General features: G+C 41.3%; 1 protein-coding gene across 3 annotated transcripts in view; it reads right to left on the bottom strand.

Moving 5' to 3' along the window:
- GRIA3 (glutamate ionotropic receptor AMPA type subunit 3) overlaps positions 1 to 15955 on the bottom strand; it is a 146137-nt gene that overhangs the window by 37613 nt on the left and 92569 nt on the right. For all 3 annotated transcript variants that reach the window (XR_009726233.1, XM_061358092.1, XM_061358093.1), the window contains exons 10-11: positions 14789 to 14995; positions 4905 to 5281 (exon numbers count right to left, since the gene is read on the bottom strand). Coding sequence is in view for 2 of the 3 variants with exons in the window: in XM_061358092.1 (XP_061214076.1) it covers positions 4905 to 5281; positions 14789 to 14995 (584 nt within the window). In the remaining variant the exon portion in view is untranslated. The remainder of the gene's footprint in view (positions 1 to 4904; positions 5282 to 14788; positions 14996 to 15955) is intronic.

The following is a 15955-nucleotide window of genomic DNA, read 5'->3' as shown; positions in this document are numbered from 1 at the left end:
CTCCCTGCAGGGAGGTGGAAAGTTTCAGAGCCAGACTGAGCAGAAGTCTGTCTAGCAGAGCCAGCAGATGAAACCTCCACTTGCATATAGCAAGACCAGCTTTATCTGGGGTTTCAAGGTTCCCATGGCCCTCTTGCTTTACAATAGGTCTTGAAGTAGGAAGATGAAAAGAAGACTTGACAGGGTGTTTAGATAAATTCAGTGTAACTGCTGGGAACAAAATATTGTGTGTTCATTTTCCTTGTAATTTCTCATAGGAAATGTCTTATTTGCATTGTTAGCTGCCCTTCTGTTAGCAGGACAGATGGGTTGGTGGGATAAAAATGTGCAGAAGACAACCATCTTCTAAACCACTGAAACCTGAAGCTCACGCTCTGCAACAATACAAAGTCTGTGTCGAGCTGCATCTTAATACAGCCTTATTACACACAGAGGAAGGTAAAAACATCCTGCCCCAGAGATCTTGCAACATGCATGAATCAAGTCAGACAGATACAGAACAAAAAATGGAGAACAGCTGAGAGGCAGGGGGAGGTGGGCATGGCTGGATCCCTGGATGAAGGTAGCACTTGCCTGAAAGTCCTACATGCAAGAGAGGGGTCTTGCTAGAGGACCAGAGCTGTTCTCAGGAGAGTTGAGGTCACTTGAAAGAAAACTGGATGTCACTAGAGAGTTGTTTCTACCAGAGTCTTCCAATGAGCATGAAAAGGAACATTAAACATCTGCTTCTACGAAGCTGTCTGGGCTGATAGTGTAATTGGGCGTACACAGGATGGGGCAAAAGAAAAACAAAACAAACCACAAAGCTGACACTGAAGGAAAGACAGACAGATAGAGAGAGCAGAAGAACAAGAACATGGACGAGCGTGGCCTGGCAGCCTCCTTGTCCAAAGGACCCCAGCTTCCCCCCAGTCCATCTGCTGATATGAAGACTCCTTATACCCACTGCAGGGGCTGGTGTAGAGGGATGTGAGAGAAAAAGGGTTAGTACATAAACACCAGGCTGGTAATAAGAGAATACTTCTATGGTTGGTGCTGTGAACCACAGAAATGTTCATCCATTACTCAGATAATAATGATAGAAAAATCAATCACAGCTTTTAATACAGCACCACTTCTTCTGATGAAGACATACCTGTCCAAGTGTGCAGTGCTGTAATTTAGAAACAAACAACTAATGCTTTATCCCAACACGTCATTTTTCAAATGACCTCAATAAACAGATACTTTGCACAACATTATTTTAAAGTGAACTAGCGCATTAACAAATGAGAGGAGTAACAGAGACCTGGAATAACAGAATTATAGCTCAGTTATCAAAACAAAGTCAGACGATGTTTTCAAAAGCAAGTAAACAGGAAGAGTGCATACCTTGAGAGGAAATTTAAAAGGAAGCATGAAGTCAAATGAGAGCAAATTAGTAACAAGAGAAAAACAAAATAAATATTCAAATTCACATTCATTTTTCAGCAGAATAACACACTTAAACAAAACCTCATTTATTTACCAAAGTAGCTTGAATATTGATTCTACTCGTGGCCATAAAACATTCTTGATTTCCTGTAGTACACCTAAATAATAAGCTTCTTACACTGCTCAATTTCTAATTGGGCTCTTTTGATCGATATGAGATGGCTGCTATTTTGACAAATAACCTTCAAGAACTTTGGTGCAAACCCTCCTTGTCTAGAACTTGTCTGTATTTTGTGTACAAGTCACCTGGTGCCTAAGAAGCTACAAGCTCAGTCCCTTGTCCCCATGCCCAGCCAGCCCCTGCCTTTCCTGCTGGCCTCATGGGGCCAGACAGCTACTGAGACAAAACACAAGAAACAACAGCATCTAAAGCACTGCCTTGAGATGCTTCTATCATAGGAACTGGCAGTGGGAGTTTCAGAAATACCTCTTTACCTCTCATTGCTATTTTGAAAGTCCCACAAAGTCATTCCCATGGCCTTTAATAGGAGTCTCTTGAGTCTTCTGCTGTGAAAATACGGATCTTGAAATACACCCTCCTAAATGACCAACCTCATGAGATAATTTTTAATGAACCCCCTGTCTTCTTCCATCAGCAATTAATTAATCTAGCCTCTTTGTGCCATATGAATAAAGAGCAAAATGAAAATACACACTCTCTTAGAGATTTCAAAGATACTTTCTCTCAGAACTGTGTTACAAATTTGACTGTGTTTTCTCCTGATTCCATTTGCTGTGCACATCTTACATTAAAGCAAGTTTAATAATCTACTTTTGATCCATCAAAAGTGAATTTTCAATGCTTTAGCTCACTATGCAGAAAACACAGCAGCCTTTGATAGCAGAACAAAACTGCTGAAACAAATGCTGATTCCATCAAGGGATGCACTAACCCCATCCTTTGGCTGCTATCTGATTCCATTTAGATGACTCCTATTAAATACAGAGAGGAGAGTACAGGGATATTTCCTCTGGAATATCCACACAGCATACTCACCAAGGATAGATCTAACTAGTCATTAGATGTCACAGCTGTTCCACACAAAGGCAGCTGAAAGAGCCTTTATCAGCAAGTACAAAAGTGATCTCTCCAGACTGCTTGTCGGCATCTCTCTACAAGTGCTGTACGCTCTCATATAAGAAATTTATTCAGACAAAGCTCACAATGGAAGAATGAAGCCCCTTTTAATGGCAATAAAATAGTATGAAACATTCATAAAGTCAGTGTACTGTGAATGGTGTAACCTTACAAAGGTACAGATTAAGAATGAAATATATGGAAACAGTCCCTTCTATGGAAAAGAAATTTGACATTTAATCAACTTAAATCAACATATTGGTCAAAAGAACAGTGTTTAAAGGTATTAATTTTCTCTTTTTTTTCAGTAACAATGCATGTAACTGCCTGGAATCTGTTATCATGAAAGATAATTAACTGGACAATGTCTTCAAATGAGGGCCATATACTACTGCTGAGCTAATAACTTCTGATGGACAGATAAAATAAATAGGTTTATTGCTGATTTTCTTTTTTAGTAGGTATTGCCAAGGCACTTATTGTCGTAGCCCTGAAGAACAATACGAGTATGTTCCACTTGTTATATAAGGTAAATTGCTGGATATGTCAAAGGGGCACATGAGAGAGTAACAAAAATCCTATGGACTTCTATTTAACTGTCAATAAACAGACCTAGTGGAAACAGAGCAATGCCTGCAGCTTTCCATGTGATGTCCCAGTGCTTATTTCCCGGTCCTTTATATTGGGCACACACATGGTCAACAGCAATTTAAATGTTAACACTACTCATCATCTTTAAGAGCAAGCAGAGAGGCAAAGTTTCACCACAGAATTTAGGTATAAAGCAGAAGCACGGTGTATAAACAGGAGGAGAAGGCAAACAGCTATAACTATGGTGGGGCAGCACACCCAGACACTGGTAACTGCGTGGTCATACCCAGGCAAAAGTGTGTGTGTTTTACATAGGATAAATATTCAGCTGTCAATAAGTATGAATCTAATTGCTGCTGTCAAGGCTTTTAAAACATATGCATGACTTCCATCAAATACCAATGCCAATATCTCTAGAAGTCCTGGATTTTGCTGCTAGCATTAGGATATTTGAATGTGCAATGGCTGTGAACTTAAAGGATCATTATTACATTATAACAGGTAGAATCATGATCCTTTCCATTAAACTTCATAGAAGTTTTGCACTTCCTTCAGCGAGGCTATTGAAGATCCCTATCACTATATGGACAAGGAAAAACTGGTAACATCAATGATTCAGGTATTGAAAAAGGTACACAAATATAAAGACTGACAAGGTGTATTTCGAATCTAAGTGCTTGATTAGAAAATATCTATCTCTCTTGCTTTAACTAGCAACCTTGTGAAAGGAAAAAACTGCATCCTGTTTGTACTAAGCAAGTATTTTTAGTAATTAAAATAGCTGTAAATTGGTTATTAAAATATTGTCATACAAAATATAAGCAGTGCTCCATCACTAGGAACCCAGATAATTTTACTGCTTATCATAAGCACATCACCGAATTATTTTTCCAGTGGAAATTAAGTAATATTATATATATTATTCAAAACCATTTGTGCTATGCATTGTTCAATTAAGAATGGTTTTCAAAATGTTTCTTTAAAAACATAATTCTACAAGTTACTACCAGTGCTCTCTGTTCAACTGGAATAATGTCAAACATTTTTATTACAGTCTTATTCAGAAAGACTGTCTTCATGAATAAGAGAAATCTTTATGGAAACTGGCAATGCTTATTAGACCATATTGACTATGAACGCAGGGACAACAGATTAGACAGGACTGAAATAACGATACACGTACAGGGTATTGTGCAGTAGCTGTTAGAGAGGCACATACAGAGACCTGAACATACGAAAGATGGTGGTAAGCAAATTAGTAACAGGTGAGAGGATGGTTCAAGAAAAACAGAACTAGACAGACTAGGCACAGAATAAAAAAGACTAGCAGAAGCCATGATGGGAGTGGAGGTGTTTTAAAGTGCTGTTGCATGTGATGTTTTTAAATAAACAAGTCTTATTTTACAAAACAGAATATGTTATATGCACCAAGGAGATGACCGTAAAATGAGATATGCAGCAAAAACACGGTAGCCCTCCAAGCATTGCTGAAAACAGAAAACCCTATGCATTTTACAGCCTCAACATGGTGTATATAAGTTGGGCAGAAATGCATAAATATCATTATAAAGCAATGCTCTTCACTCTGGAGGTCAATATTAGCAAGCATGGTGGCTTGATGATGATGCTGAGCATTGAATGGAATGTCAAAACCAAAAATTTTGAATTAAAAAGAAATTTGAAAAAAAGTAACATATATGCACCATGGCATCAGAAAATGACCATAAAATGCAAAAAGGGGATGGAGTGATATGGAACAAACCTTGGAGAAATATCGCATCCTTGCTGCATAAAGGCACCCAGGGAAAACCAAAGGCTGTTAAATATTCCAAACTCATTTGGAGGGTCAGGAGGATTCTGAGGGTCACGTGGCTCTTCACTGCTGTCTTCCAAGTGCCATTCGTAAGGACTGAATCTGCTGACTAGGAAAAGAACTACGCTGACGCCAATGTAAGCAAAGACTATACACATCCAAATTTCATAAGCCAAAGGATCCAGGAAAGAGAATACGCCCGGTTTAGATTTCTGAGGCTTCTTGATCATGATGGAGATGCCCAGGCTCATAAAGGGTTTGGAAAAGTCTATGACTTCTTCTCGCACCAGTGTTATGGTGAGGGGGGCAACAGCTATATCTGCTCTCTGAAAAGGGAAAACAAACCCAAGTTAGTTACAAAACAGTTGCAACATAATCGCAATATAGAATCTCAGGCTAATGAATCAGATGATAAATTACATGAACCAGTATGAAACATTTTCTTTGCAGCCTATTCTGCAGTCCCTGAAGTTAAGGACTATATGATATTGATAGCAAATTGTTAAGAAAAATTACAATCAAACCCGTGCAAGGGCCTCACGACAGAGGCAGATAGATATCAACATGTATTTATGTTTCTATTAAGTTAAAACAGATGAATAAACACTATGCAAACTGGACAGTTAAATAGCAACTAAAACAATGCCATTTTCTAGTAATGATCTGTATCCATCCCCCTGTCTTGAAGACTTTGGGCAAATTATGTGCTTGTTATGTTTTTACTTTCTCTTTCCCATTCTTTCAGCAAGTTCTTTTGCCTTACTGATTAGTTCGGGACCTTTAAAGGGAATCTAAGAGAAGTAATAGGTCACTGAGTTTCAGCTGCATTTGGATGCTGCCACTTGTATACTCATTTGAAACCCCTTTGTAATAATCTATGCAAGATGGCAAAATAGTGGGGTGATAGGAACTAGACAGCACACTTTTTCTGTGGTCACTGAAGAGCAATAATGAGGATTTGTCAATAGCCTGGGTTACCTGAGAAAAATGCAAAGTAGTATTTTTCAGTATAATGGATATCATCATATTTTACAGAACTTAGCTCTATGGATCTTTAACACAGACTATGCTCTGGAGCTGCATCACCTGGAAGCACAAACCTCATCGCATTGCATCTGTCATTTACCAGCATGTTGGTATACTCTGAACCAATGCCCTTCTCTTTAATCAATACAGCTTTGTTGGATTCCACGGGAGGGTAAGAACATGAAGTAAAAAAATGTACTATTACCTGATCAAACATAGCATTCCAGAATTTATATTCAACATGCTTTTAATTGTACCTGTATTTCTATGCCAGAAAGAGTCAAGTCATGCTGCTAGATAACCTAGTCTTGATTCAGGCAAGCACTCAAGCAGGTGTCAGCTTTTGCAACAGAAGGGACTAGAATGTTAAAAAAAAGGGCCCTTTTAATTTAAAAATTATTTTTATGAGGGTCTGCATACCTACATGTAATGTTTTAAATCTTCTATTTTAAACTATTGAAAAGTTAAACCCTAACTATTCATGCTACTGATATTTCTACGGATGGCCTTTCATTGGTAAATTAAGAGTTTCAGAGAGAAAAAATTATTCCTAGGGAAAATTTAACTTCTCAATACCTAAACCACAGTGCACCTTTTAAATCAGATTTTTGTTTTCCACTTGTAAGTATGTACCTCTTTCTGATGCAAAAATAAAACCTGATTAAGTAGAAGTTTGAATAAAAGTTATTAGGAAATGTTAATAAGAAGTGATTAAAATCTCTGCCGTAAAATAATTGAATATGCCTTTCTATAAATCTGATGGCAGTGTACATGACTTGCATTAATATCCGATTTGTTCCTCCTCCTAGATAGCTGTTTTGTGGCTTGGTTTTTTTAACATTTAATAATCAGAAATGGTGAAGGCCTCTCACAAGGCTAATCCTGGTATCACTGCTCTGTGCCAGCTGCTGCCTCAGTGGCACTGTGCAGCCATGCCCAAGGGACTTTCAGTGGTTTGATAATAATCAGATAAACTATTTCTGTACATAGAAGGAAGCCATTTGGAAACCATGGACCTTGGTGTACCCTCTCACAGCCCTCCTCAGCCCCGTTAGACATTGTCTTTTCCCTTAAGTGACCACCTTCCCCAAGGAGAAAACCAAAGTGATTTGGTCACTTACTGCAAAAATCCAGCCTAACGTGGCTTGACTACAAAACCTGAAAATTCTGACTGCCTTTGGATACTTGGGTGTTCATTGGCTTTGCAGATGAATGTGTTCATTACCTAAGTAATAGAGAAACTTGGGGGGACACAGGTAGAGTATGGTAAAGGGACTGGGTGATGCTGGAACATCTTCACTGTTGAATTTCCCCCAAACATATATTTGTCTAGCAGCTGCTGCTTATTGAGCTCCTGTTAAATATTACATGCCTGCAGTCAGTACAAGATGCAGAGCATCAGTTTTAAATGTAGTCAGAGTCCATGGCTGGCTGGAAGACTAAGCACTTTGACCACGGCTACTGTGTTTCACGTTGAATTAATGAACTACTTACAAATTAATCCTTAGGAGAGTAAGCTTAATGGATAAGGACCCCTACAGAGACTTAGCAGTGGCTGCATATGAAGTGAAGCTTGGGTGGGAGGCAGGTGCCTTACTGCCTGGCACTTCTGCACATGGAAAGCCAGCCCTGGGACAGCTCGTCAGGCAGGAAAAGGCTGGTTCAGCTGGAAGAACATTCAGTTCCCAAAGTAATATTTTAATTGCAAAAGTAGACATGGTGGAGCTCTTCCTATGTGCTGATGCAGCGTGCAATAGTCTGTATCATCTCCTTCATGAGCAGCTGAGTTCATTGGGATGTTCCTGTAGGGTCTCTGGGGGGAATGAAGCTGATGCTGTGCTGAAGCACAGATAAATCAGTTTTTAAAGGCCTTGTTGCCATGTCCTCATTCATACCATTCAGCATGGATTTCTTTGTAAACAATTTTAAATTACATTTTAATATTAAGAGATAAAATACTTTTTCCTACACGTTTCTGTCTTCCTGCTTTCCTACCATTTTCAGTAGGTGTTCAATATAATGGAAACACCAACAAACACCTTCATGCCTTAAATGAAAATGGCAGCAATTGTTTTCTGCAGAGGGAACAAGCGTGGGTTCAGACACAGGGTCTCAGGAAATCATCGACAACCAGGGCACTGAGAGCAGACCAGCTACAATCCAGCAACTGAACCTGGTTCCCCACCGCTTCTCTGAATATTAGTTGGACTAGAGAGGTTAAAACCCAGACTGCTCTTAGCTTATTTACTTAGAGATACAGTATTTGAAATGGAGAGCTTATGGAGAGCTCTAAGCACCCTACAGGATCATTAATAATTGCAGCACAGTTGTGAATTTCCCTCCTGTTATGGCTGCAGATAAGCAGAACTCATAAAAATTGAGCTCGATTAAAAAGAACACAACCACAACCATGCCCTTCCCTGTGCAGAACTGGAGGGGGGGTTTAAGAACCTCAACAACTAAGCTTTGCTAATCACTCATGACTAACGGCGTTTCAAACATCATCTCTGCTGCGTTTGCGCTGGGTGAGAAATGTCATGGATTCCTCTGAGGCTTGTTCTGCCTTTGCCTACTAGTGTGGGAGGGATGGATTTAGACAGGACATGCAGCACAGAGGCACTACCCACTCTGTTCAAAGCTGACCCCAGGGGGCTCCAATCCTTAATACTCTTAAGGGGAGGGAGAAAAATACCAAATGGAAATATCCCTCTGCATGGGGAAATAAAAATGATAAGATGTTCCACCTCTGTAATCCAAAAGGAGGACTCAAATTCTTCTGCTTACAGACCTAAAGATGAGTCTTCCTAACTTCAAAGCTACGCACTAGAGACAGCAAGCGCTATCAGCTATGCTCCTGCCTGCACGGGCAGGTCATTCATGCTTGCAGAACTGAACAATTCCTTTGCTAGTGTGCTGTTTTTCAAGCAGTGGGCCTGGGCTACGGTCACTTTACAAAGCCTTTGTGTGACAGGAAGCCAGCCAGCACTTAAGGTATGTGTGGACTGAAGCAGAGGGACGCTGCCTGGTTTCCATCAGGAGCCAAGCACCCCAGAAGTGCTGAATGCAGATACATAGAAGAGACTGCTGGAATGATAACTGACTGAGTGCATTTTAGGCCCTCTCAGTACAGTCTGAGGTTTCCAAGTATCAGAAAAGGGTGTCAGACAGAGCAACACATCATCTGTGGTACCTACTGCTAAACGCTACCCTGTGAAGAGTCCAGCATGCCCAAGGATGTGTTGAGAGGCCAAGTCATGGGGGCAACGTGTTTTTAACACATTAGCTCACACTTGTTCAAAAACAACAGCTGACACCCAACTAGCAATGTGCTCCATTGAAGTCTGAATGTGTATTAGCTGGGCAGTGTAAAAAGGTGTTAAACTGCAGTTGGCCTTGTCTGCTGTAGTCTGCCAGTGTTCAGACTATGCACACTTTATGTGGATGCCCACAGCTCCTCCTGATACACTATTATTGTATGCAGATGGAGAAATTAAGGGTACATCTGCTTTTTGAGCTGCGGAGATGCATGTGGAGATGGAGCCTGGGCCCATGTCAGTGTGGCTCTGTGCATGGGGCTGTGCCAGGGCTGTGGTCCTGGTGCCACCATGGCTCAGTGGCTGCTTGGGAAGGGACCCCATGTCTACCCGCACAGAGCTGCCTGAGCTGCAGGGTATCAGATGCCTTTGGGCACCTGCCCCTGGGCTTCTTTCCTGTGGAAACCAGGGATGTGGGGTGAAGGGCAGGCTTCTCCTGCTCATGGCACAGTCGGGTTCTGCCACAGGCTAAGAGCACATGGGACATTTTGAGGAGAATTAGTCTTCCACTCTACTACGATTCAAAGGCTGTATATGCCATATGTAGTCCTTCTTCTGCTGCTGAGAGAGCCAGAGAGGCCAGGCGAGGCTGGTTAGCTGTTAAAGGCAGGGAGATGTGTAGGTGGTCCCACTCTGACAGACTGTGGAGGCTGCTTGTGTTCAGGGGACTGTCTGTTCTTTACATCCGTGCTTCATTCCTTTACGCCATTTTACATATTGAAAGGTTTTTATAAAGGCCTTTTTTTACCCGAGGAGAGTTTTAAAGGCTGTAAGGTTTGGCTGCTCTTTCCAGTCCCAAAGCATTTGTAGCTACAATTAAGATCTGTGTTGAACCTACTGTCAATTAGCCTCAGCACTGTGAAAAGCATCAGGCCCGGGGAGGGAAGGCTTTCCCTGGCTGCACAGTGAAGGAAGAACAGCAGCCTGCTTCAAAAGGGAAAGAAGAAATAAAAGCCTACAGACAGAGGCTTACCCCGCAGAAGAGAAAAGACGACTGTCTAGTGCTCAGCAGCTGGTGGGTACGAAGCCCTGTGCACCGGGAGGTGCTGCTGCTCCTCAGCCCTGCACATCCTTAGTGGGTGGACAGATCACTGGAGGACAGCACTTGCCTTGATGACTTGCTTGGCTGCTTAGATTTAAACAGTCATTCAGCCTTCCAGCCTGAGAATGATTTAGCTACTTCCCTCATCTAAAATGTCCATGAAAAAAAAAAAGCCTTTACCTTGTTGCTACTTTTATTCTGTCAAAAGTTCCCACTATGTTTTAGAAATTTTTCTTAGTTTGAAAGATAATAGCACTTGAATTGGTAGAGGTTTTTTTCTAGTACGAATAAGTCTTATTTTGACACCAACAGAATGAAAGAGCAAAATTAACATTTTCTTCAACCTGAACTTTTATTTATGAAAAATTAAATAAATTTCATTTTATGCCATATTTTATTACCATTTATTATTGCTACTACTATCACTACTACCACCAACATCTGAAAATTGCTAACAAACCACAAAGCCCCATTAGCTCCTCTCTAACAAGACTTATGATTTCTGCACATGAAATCATATGAAGCACAGGAGTTTGGGATTACTGGCTCAGCCAGAACTTCTCGCCTCTAGGGCTGCCATCCCTATGCTGCCTTCTCTGTAATCGGGTTCATTTGTACAGCCCATTGCAAGCCACAAGGAATGGTCCAAGAGAATCAGCTGAGATTTTCCTTGACTTCAGGGGGCCCTATAGCGCAGCAGACTTTTACACCCTCCAACCAGCCCTGATGTGACATGGGACAGGGGAGGGGGAATTTCTAATGGGAAGTATTTTAGTGTGTTTATGCCAAGGTAATGTACACCTCTTGGGACTGTTCCAGTTAACCTAGCTAATGCAGACCTCCAGGCACAAACACTGGAGTCAGGGCTGTGCTGGTCAGCCTCAGGACCTGCAATGCTGTGACACAGCACCCCTGCTGCTTCAGAGACAGCTCGACACACACCGAGTCCCCTCCATTCCTCCTTGCCATTCAGAGCCCTACAGTGCAGTGGTCTGGAGGCTGCGAGGACCTGGCTGCACTTTCTCTCCTGACTACAGTGCATCCCACAGGAAGCCAGAGCGACAGTAACAATGAACTGTCAGGAATGAAACATTAACTACAGTTAATGAGGGTTCTGGCATTAAAATGACAAGCCACTCACTTCCTATGACTGCCCAAGAGCAATTTTAGGAATGAGTTGTATGCAAGGGGCTATGCAAAATAGGGCACAGCACAAAAGGCCTGGTAACACTTCCCGGCAGTGCCAGGGTGGTGAGAAGGCTGTTGGGCCAGGAGAATGCTGCATTTGCCTCTCTTTATCACTTGAGACAAATGCAATCTAAAAGATTGTGTTTTCTGCCACAACTCAGATCAGCTGCTGGATAACTGGTACCAAAACCAATCAGGCCCCTTTTATCCCCCCCATGCCTCTCTTCCATACATGCTAATAAAGGCATTTAAAATCTAATCTCCCTCTTGTCTTCCCAAAATGGAAACCAGAGGAGCCAAATATGACAGTCATTTTTTTAAGACAAGGCTCATGGGGGCATCAGGGGTAACGTACAGTTTTAGCTCCCTAATAGAGTTTTAAGCCCCTGAGAGATAAAGGAAAGTCAGCACGTAAATGAGGCACTTGCTCCAAATAATTAGCACTTCTAGAACACTTTTCATCTTCAAAGGGCTTTGTGCACATCCTCGTGAGTGTGGGACACAGCCCCCTCTCAACAGATAGAGAAAGAGGCCAAGGGTATTTGGTGGTGTTTGCTCACATGGCTAGGAAAGGATCTGGAGGGCTGGTGAGGCTTCTACTTAAGAGTTCAGAGGCTGCTTTCTTGCCTACAGAAAGCCAGGTGGATTTCTGTGCAGCTTGCCAGCTGAGAGGTTCAGCTCTGCAGGATGGGGAGCTAGCTCAGCAGCACTGGGCTGTAAGCATTAACCTGGGTCTACAGTCAAACCTCAAGGGATGCATCTGACCTTTGAATAATTGAGCACTGCAGTGAAGAGCTTCAGTAACTGAGCTCACAGCATGAGAAGAGGAGCTGTTGGGGGTCAGGGAGGGAAACATTCTTCTGTTTTTCATTAATGAGAAAACACAGATGAAAACTGAGCTTCAGAATACAAAGGAACAGACATTTTTTGCAGGAGAAAATTAGAGTGGTGGGGTGGGTTAGGGGCTGTTTTAAGGTATGCTCTGTGGTGCCCGTGGGGCTTGTTTTTGCTGGTGGGGCAAGGTCAACCAGCATGGCTGGGTCAAAGGGAAGTAGCTAGGGCTGTTTGACGCAAAGAAGGCAGAGCTCTCTGAGGAAGGCTCCTTCCAAGAGGCTTTGGAAAAGGCAGCTGCAACCAACCTGTTTATCATAGAATCACAGAGTGGTCTGGTCTGGAAGGGACCTTTAAAGGTCATCTAGTCCAAACCCCTGCAATGAGCAGGGACATCTTCAAACAGAGGAGGTTGCTCAAAGCCCCATCCAACCTGACCCCGAACACTTCCAGGGATGAGGCATCTACCAACTCTGGGCAACCTGTGTTCCAGTGTTTCACCACCCTCAATGTAAAAACATTTCTTCCTTAAATCTAGTCTAAATCTACCCTCTCTTAGTTTAAAACCATTATGCCTCGTCCTGTCGCAACAGGCACTGCTAAACAGTCTGTCTCCATCTCTCTTATGGGTCCTTTTGAAGTACTGGAAAGCTGCTCTAAGTTCTCCCCAGGGCCTTCTCCAGGCTGAATGACCCCAAGTCTCTTAGCCTTTCCTCACAGGAGAAGTGTTCCAGCCCCTTTGATCATTTTTGCTGCCTGTTATCCAGATGGACCTTTCATCGTACAGCAACTGCACAGGCTAATCTTACTTGGCCCAAGTCCCGGAGGCAGTGGCCTGTATCACACCTTTCCTGTTCTGGTGTAGATGGTCTCTGTGCCCTGGCTGTTAGCAGTAATTTCAGGTTCCATTTTGTCATGCCTTTTGCATATAGTATGATTACTTTTTAAAGTGAATAAACTGTTTCATGGCTTGTGACTTGCAAATATATCAAAAGGACTCAATTACAGCTAATACTCTTGGTATTTCTTGAACCACATACAGGTAAACTGAGGGTTTAGGTTTCCACTGCAGTGCAATTTGCTTGGAACTAAACTAAACCTTTGCTTCAGAGGTTATCAATGCTCTTGTATTCTTTAAAAGAGGTAAAACCAGTTTCCCAAAACACCTAATTAAGGCACGGGAGTTCACATATCTGCATAACATCAAACCTCAGTGCAACAGGGAAGAGAAGATGTAACACAGCGGTCCAGACCCCCGTTCACTTTCTCTATCAGCAGATTTCCCACCCTCCCCTTAATGCAATACTACAAAAACATTGTTACTTATATAAAATATTTTGGAGTCAAATAGGCTACCAGGTATGTAATAAGGCATCAGGATTTACCAGAATAAAACATCAACTTATTCTCACTGAGCCAGAATAAGAAAACTTCTGCAAATCTAGCAAGTACTTTAAAAAGCCTGATTCATTTGGAAGGAATTATCTCACCAAACATTTTGCAAGAACCATGACATATTATCCCAAGGAAATTTTGAGGTGACTTTTAGAAATTACACTCAGCTATGGAACAAAAGGAGGCAACTGAAATATTCACTCCTGCTCAGATATTTTTAATAAAGCAGAGCTTGTTAAAAATAAACTGTAAAGATTTGGGCGGAATCACAAATCATCTCATCACCATTTGGGGAAAAAAAAAAGATGAAATATCAGCTTGTAAAGTCTTTTCTGCAAAGCCAATTTTCTCCTCCTTCCATCTGGTTTATCTGTATTCCAAAATTCTCATTTTCAAAGAAGTTTCTAAAATGGCAATTCCGGACTGTTTTTGTTCTTACTAAACAAAGAAATATACACCCAGGATAGAAATATAAAGATGAATGCAATGAATTAGAGGGTTTTTTTTTGTGTGTGTCTGACAGTTGTTTTTTAAAGCCAGGGTTTAAAACAAAAAAGGATGTGGGTAACTTCACACCTGCATTGCTTCTTACCCAACCATGGGGCTGAGTCCTTAGTCTCTGGTCAAACACAAACTGACATCAGTGATCCAACAAGCGCTAGCATCATAGCATCAGACCTTTAATGAGAGGGGCACCCTATCAGCACTTCCAAGACTGACAGAGAAAAGGAGACATGGCATATGCAAAAGTAGTTTACGAAGGGCAAAACAGAAATTCTGCTGTAGACAGGAATTTGAAATTTGCCTAGTGCCATTTCTTAACATTTTATGGACTCTGATTTGAGAACAGCAGTAAAAAAAGTGACACTTTCCTGCAACAAAATGATTAGAAATGTAAACTACAACAATAGCACTGGAAAGAAATACCTAGAATTTAAAAGGTGGTATTCAAACAAATCATCTTTATTTTGCAGTTTATTAACTTTCAGCATAACTTTTAATAAAGAACATTAAAATGAAGGTTAAGAGAAACTTACCCCATAGACCAGTTCACCCACCATGCCATTCCATATCTTAGTCTCAGGGTCCCTAGCTCCATATTTCCCATCTCCAACAATTGACAGTTTGTATTTTATTCCAACATGTTTTGCTATTTCAGAAGCTAAGTCTACACAATATCCTTCATATCTCTCATTCCCTTCTAGTTGTTCATGGTTTTTCTTATACATTACATATGGTGATTCCTTTGAAACAAAAGTAAAGATCAAAAGTCTATGAATGTAAAATACAGCTTTAAAACATACAAAATGAGAGCTGTTATTATCCTCTATATTACTGGCAAGTATTTACAGTATTTCCTGCTTTGGTACAGCAATTAGAAAGACAGGCTTTTGCAGTTCAAAAATTCTTGTCTGATCCTACGGCCACACATACCATTGATTTAGTTCCTAGTATGGATCCACTAAAGACAACAGGACTATTCCAGTTTAACAAAGTTACACTTTTGTTTGCAGGATTAGGCCTGATTAGACAGTCAAATAGCATCACTGTAGTAGTAACTCAGGTGTTAAAGAACTGACATACCCAACATCCATACCATCAAAATAATTTCCTAAGGCCCCAGTGGCCTAGAATGGGGCTCTGATGGAGATATTTTCAAACAGCCTAAGGGAAGCTAGAAAGCAGCAATTTTTGCAACTAAATTCCCTTAGCCTTCTTGGAAAATTCTAGCTGAAATGCTGATTATATCTCACTAAATCCATAGAAGTGTAAAATACAGTGCTTCAGGAAGTAGCATAAAATTGGTTATGCTTAGTAGAACTGTAACAGCCATAAAAGTCACAAACAATATTGTACATAACACATCTGCTAGAGGCACTGGGACTGACACACATGCTGCTGTTTGTGAGACACAGGAAAAGCTTTACTCCTCTGGAATTGCACAGGTATAGGTCGCTTTTCACCCAGTGCTAGAGCAGCTCCAGTTCTCTACAGGCTTCTACAGGCCACCCTTACTCAGTCCACAGGTGCTGAGTTTACAGGAGCTGTACCTGAGTGAAGGGTGCAAGATTTGAACCTATAGCAGGAAGGCCAGATCCTGCAGTCAATTACATACATGCATAATAACTTCTGTGAGACATTTGATTGAGTTCAAGTGTCTGAGAAGCAGCAGAGTGTTGAGCTCAGTGAGCTTCTTATGTGAA

Source organism: Neopsephotus bourkii, unplaced genomic scaffold (genome assembly GCF_033783945.1).
Source record: "Neopsephotus bourkii isolate Nb327-2 ecotype Australia unplaced genomic scaffold, CSIRO-AGI_Nbou_v1 NB_936, whole genome shotgun sequence".
NCBI classification, from domain to species: Eukaryota; Metazoa; Chordata; class Aves; order Psittaciformes; family Psittacidae; genus Neopsephotus; species Neopsephotus bourkii.
The sequence above is the reverse complement of the archived record's forward strand: the minus strand, read 5'-3'. Positions and strand labels throughout refer to the sequence as shown.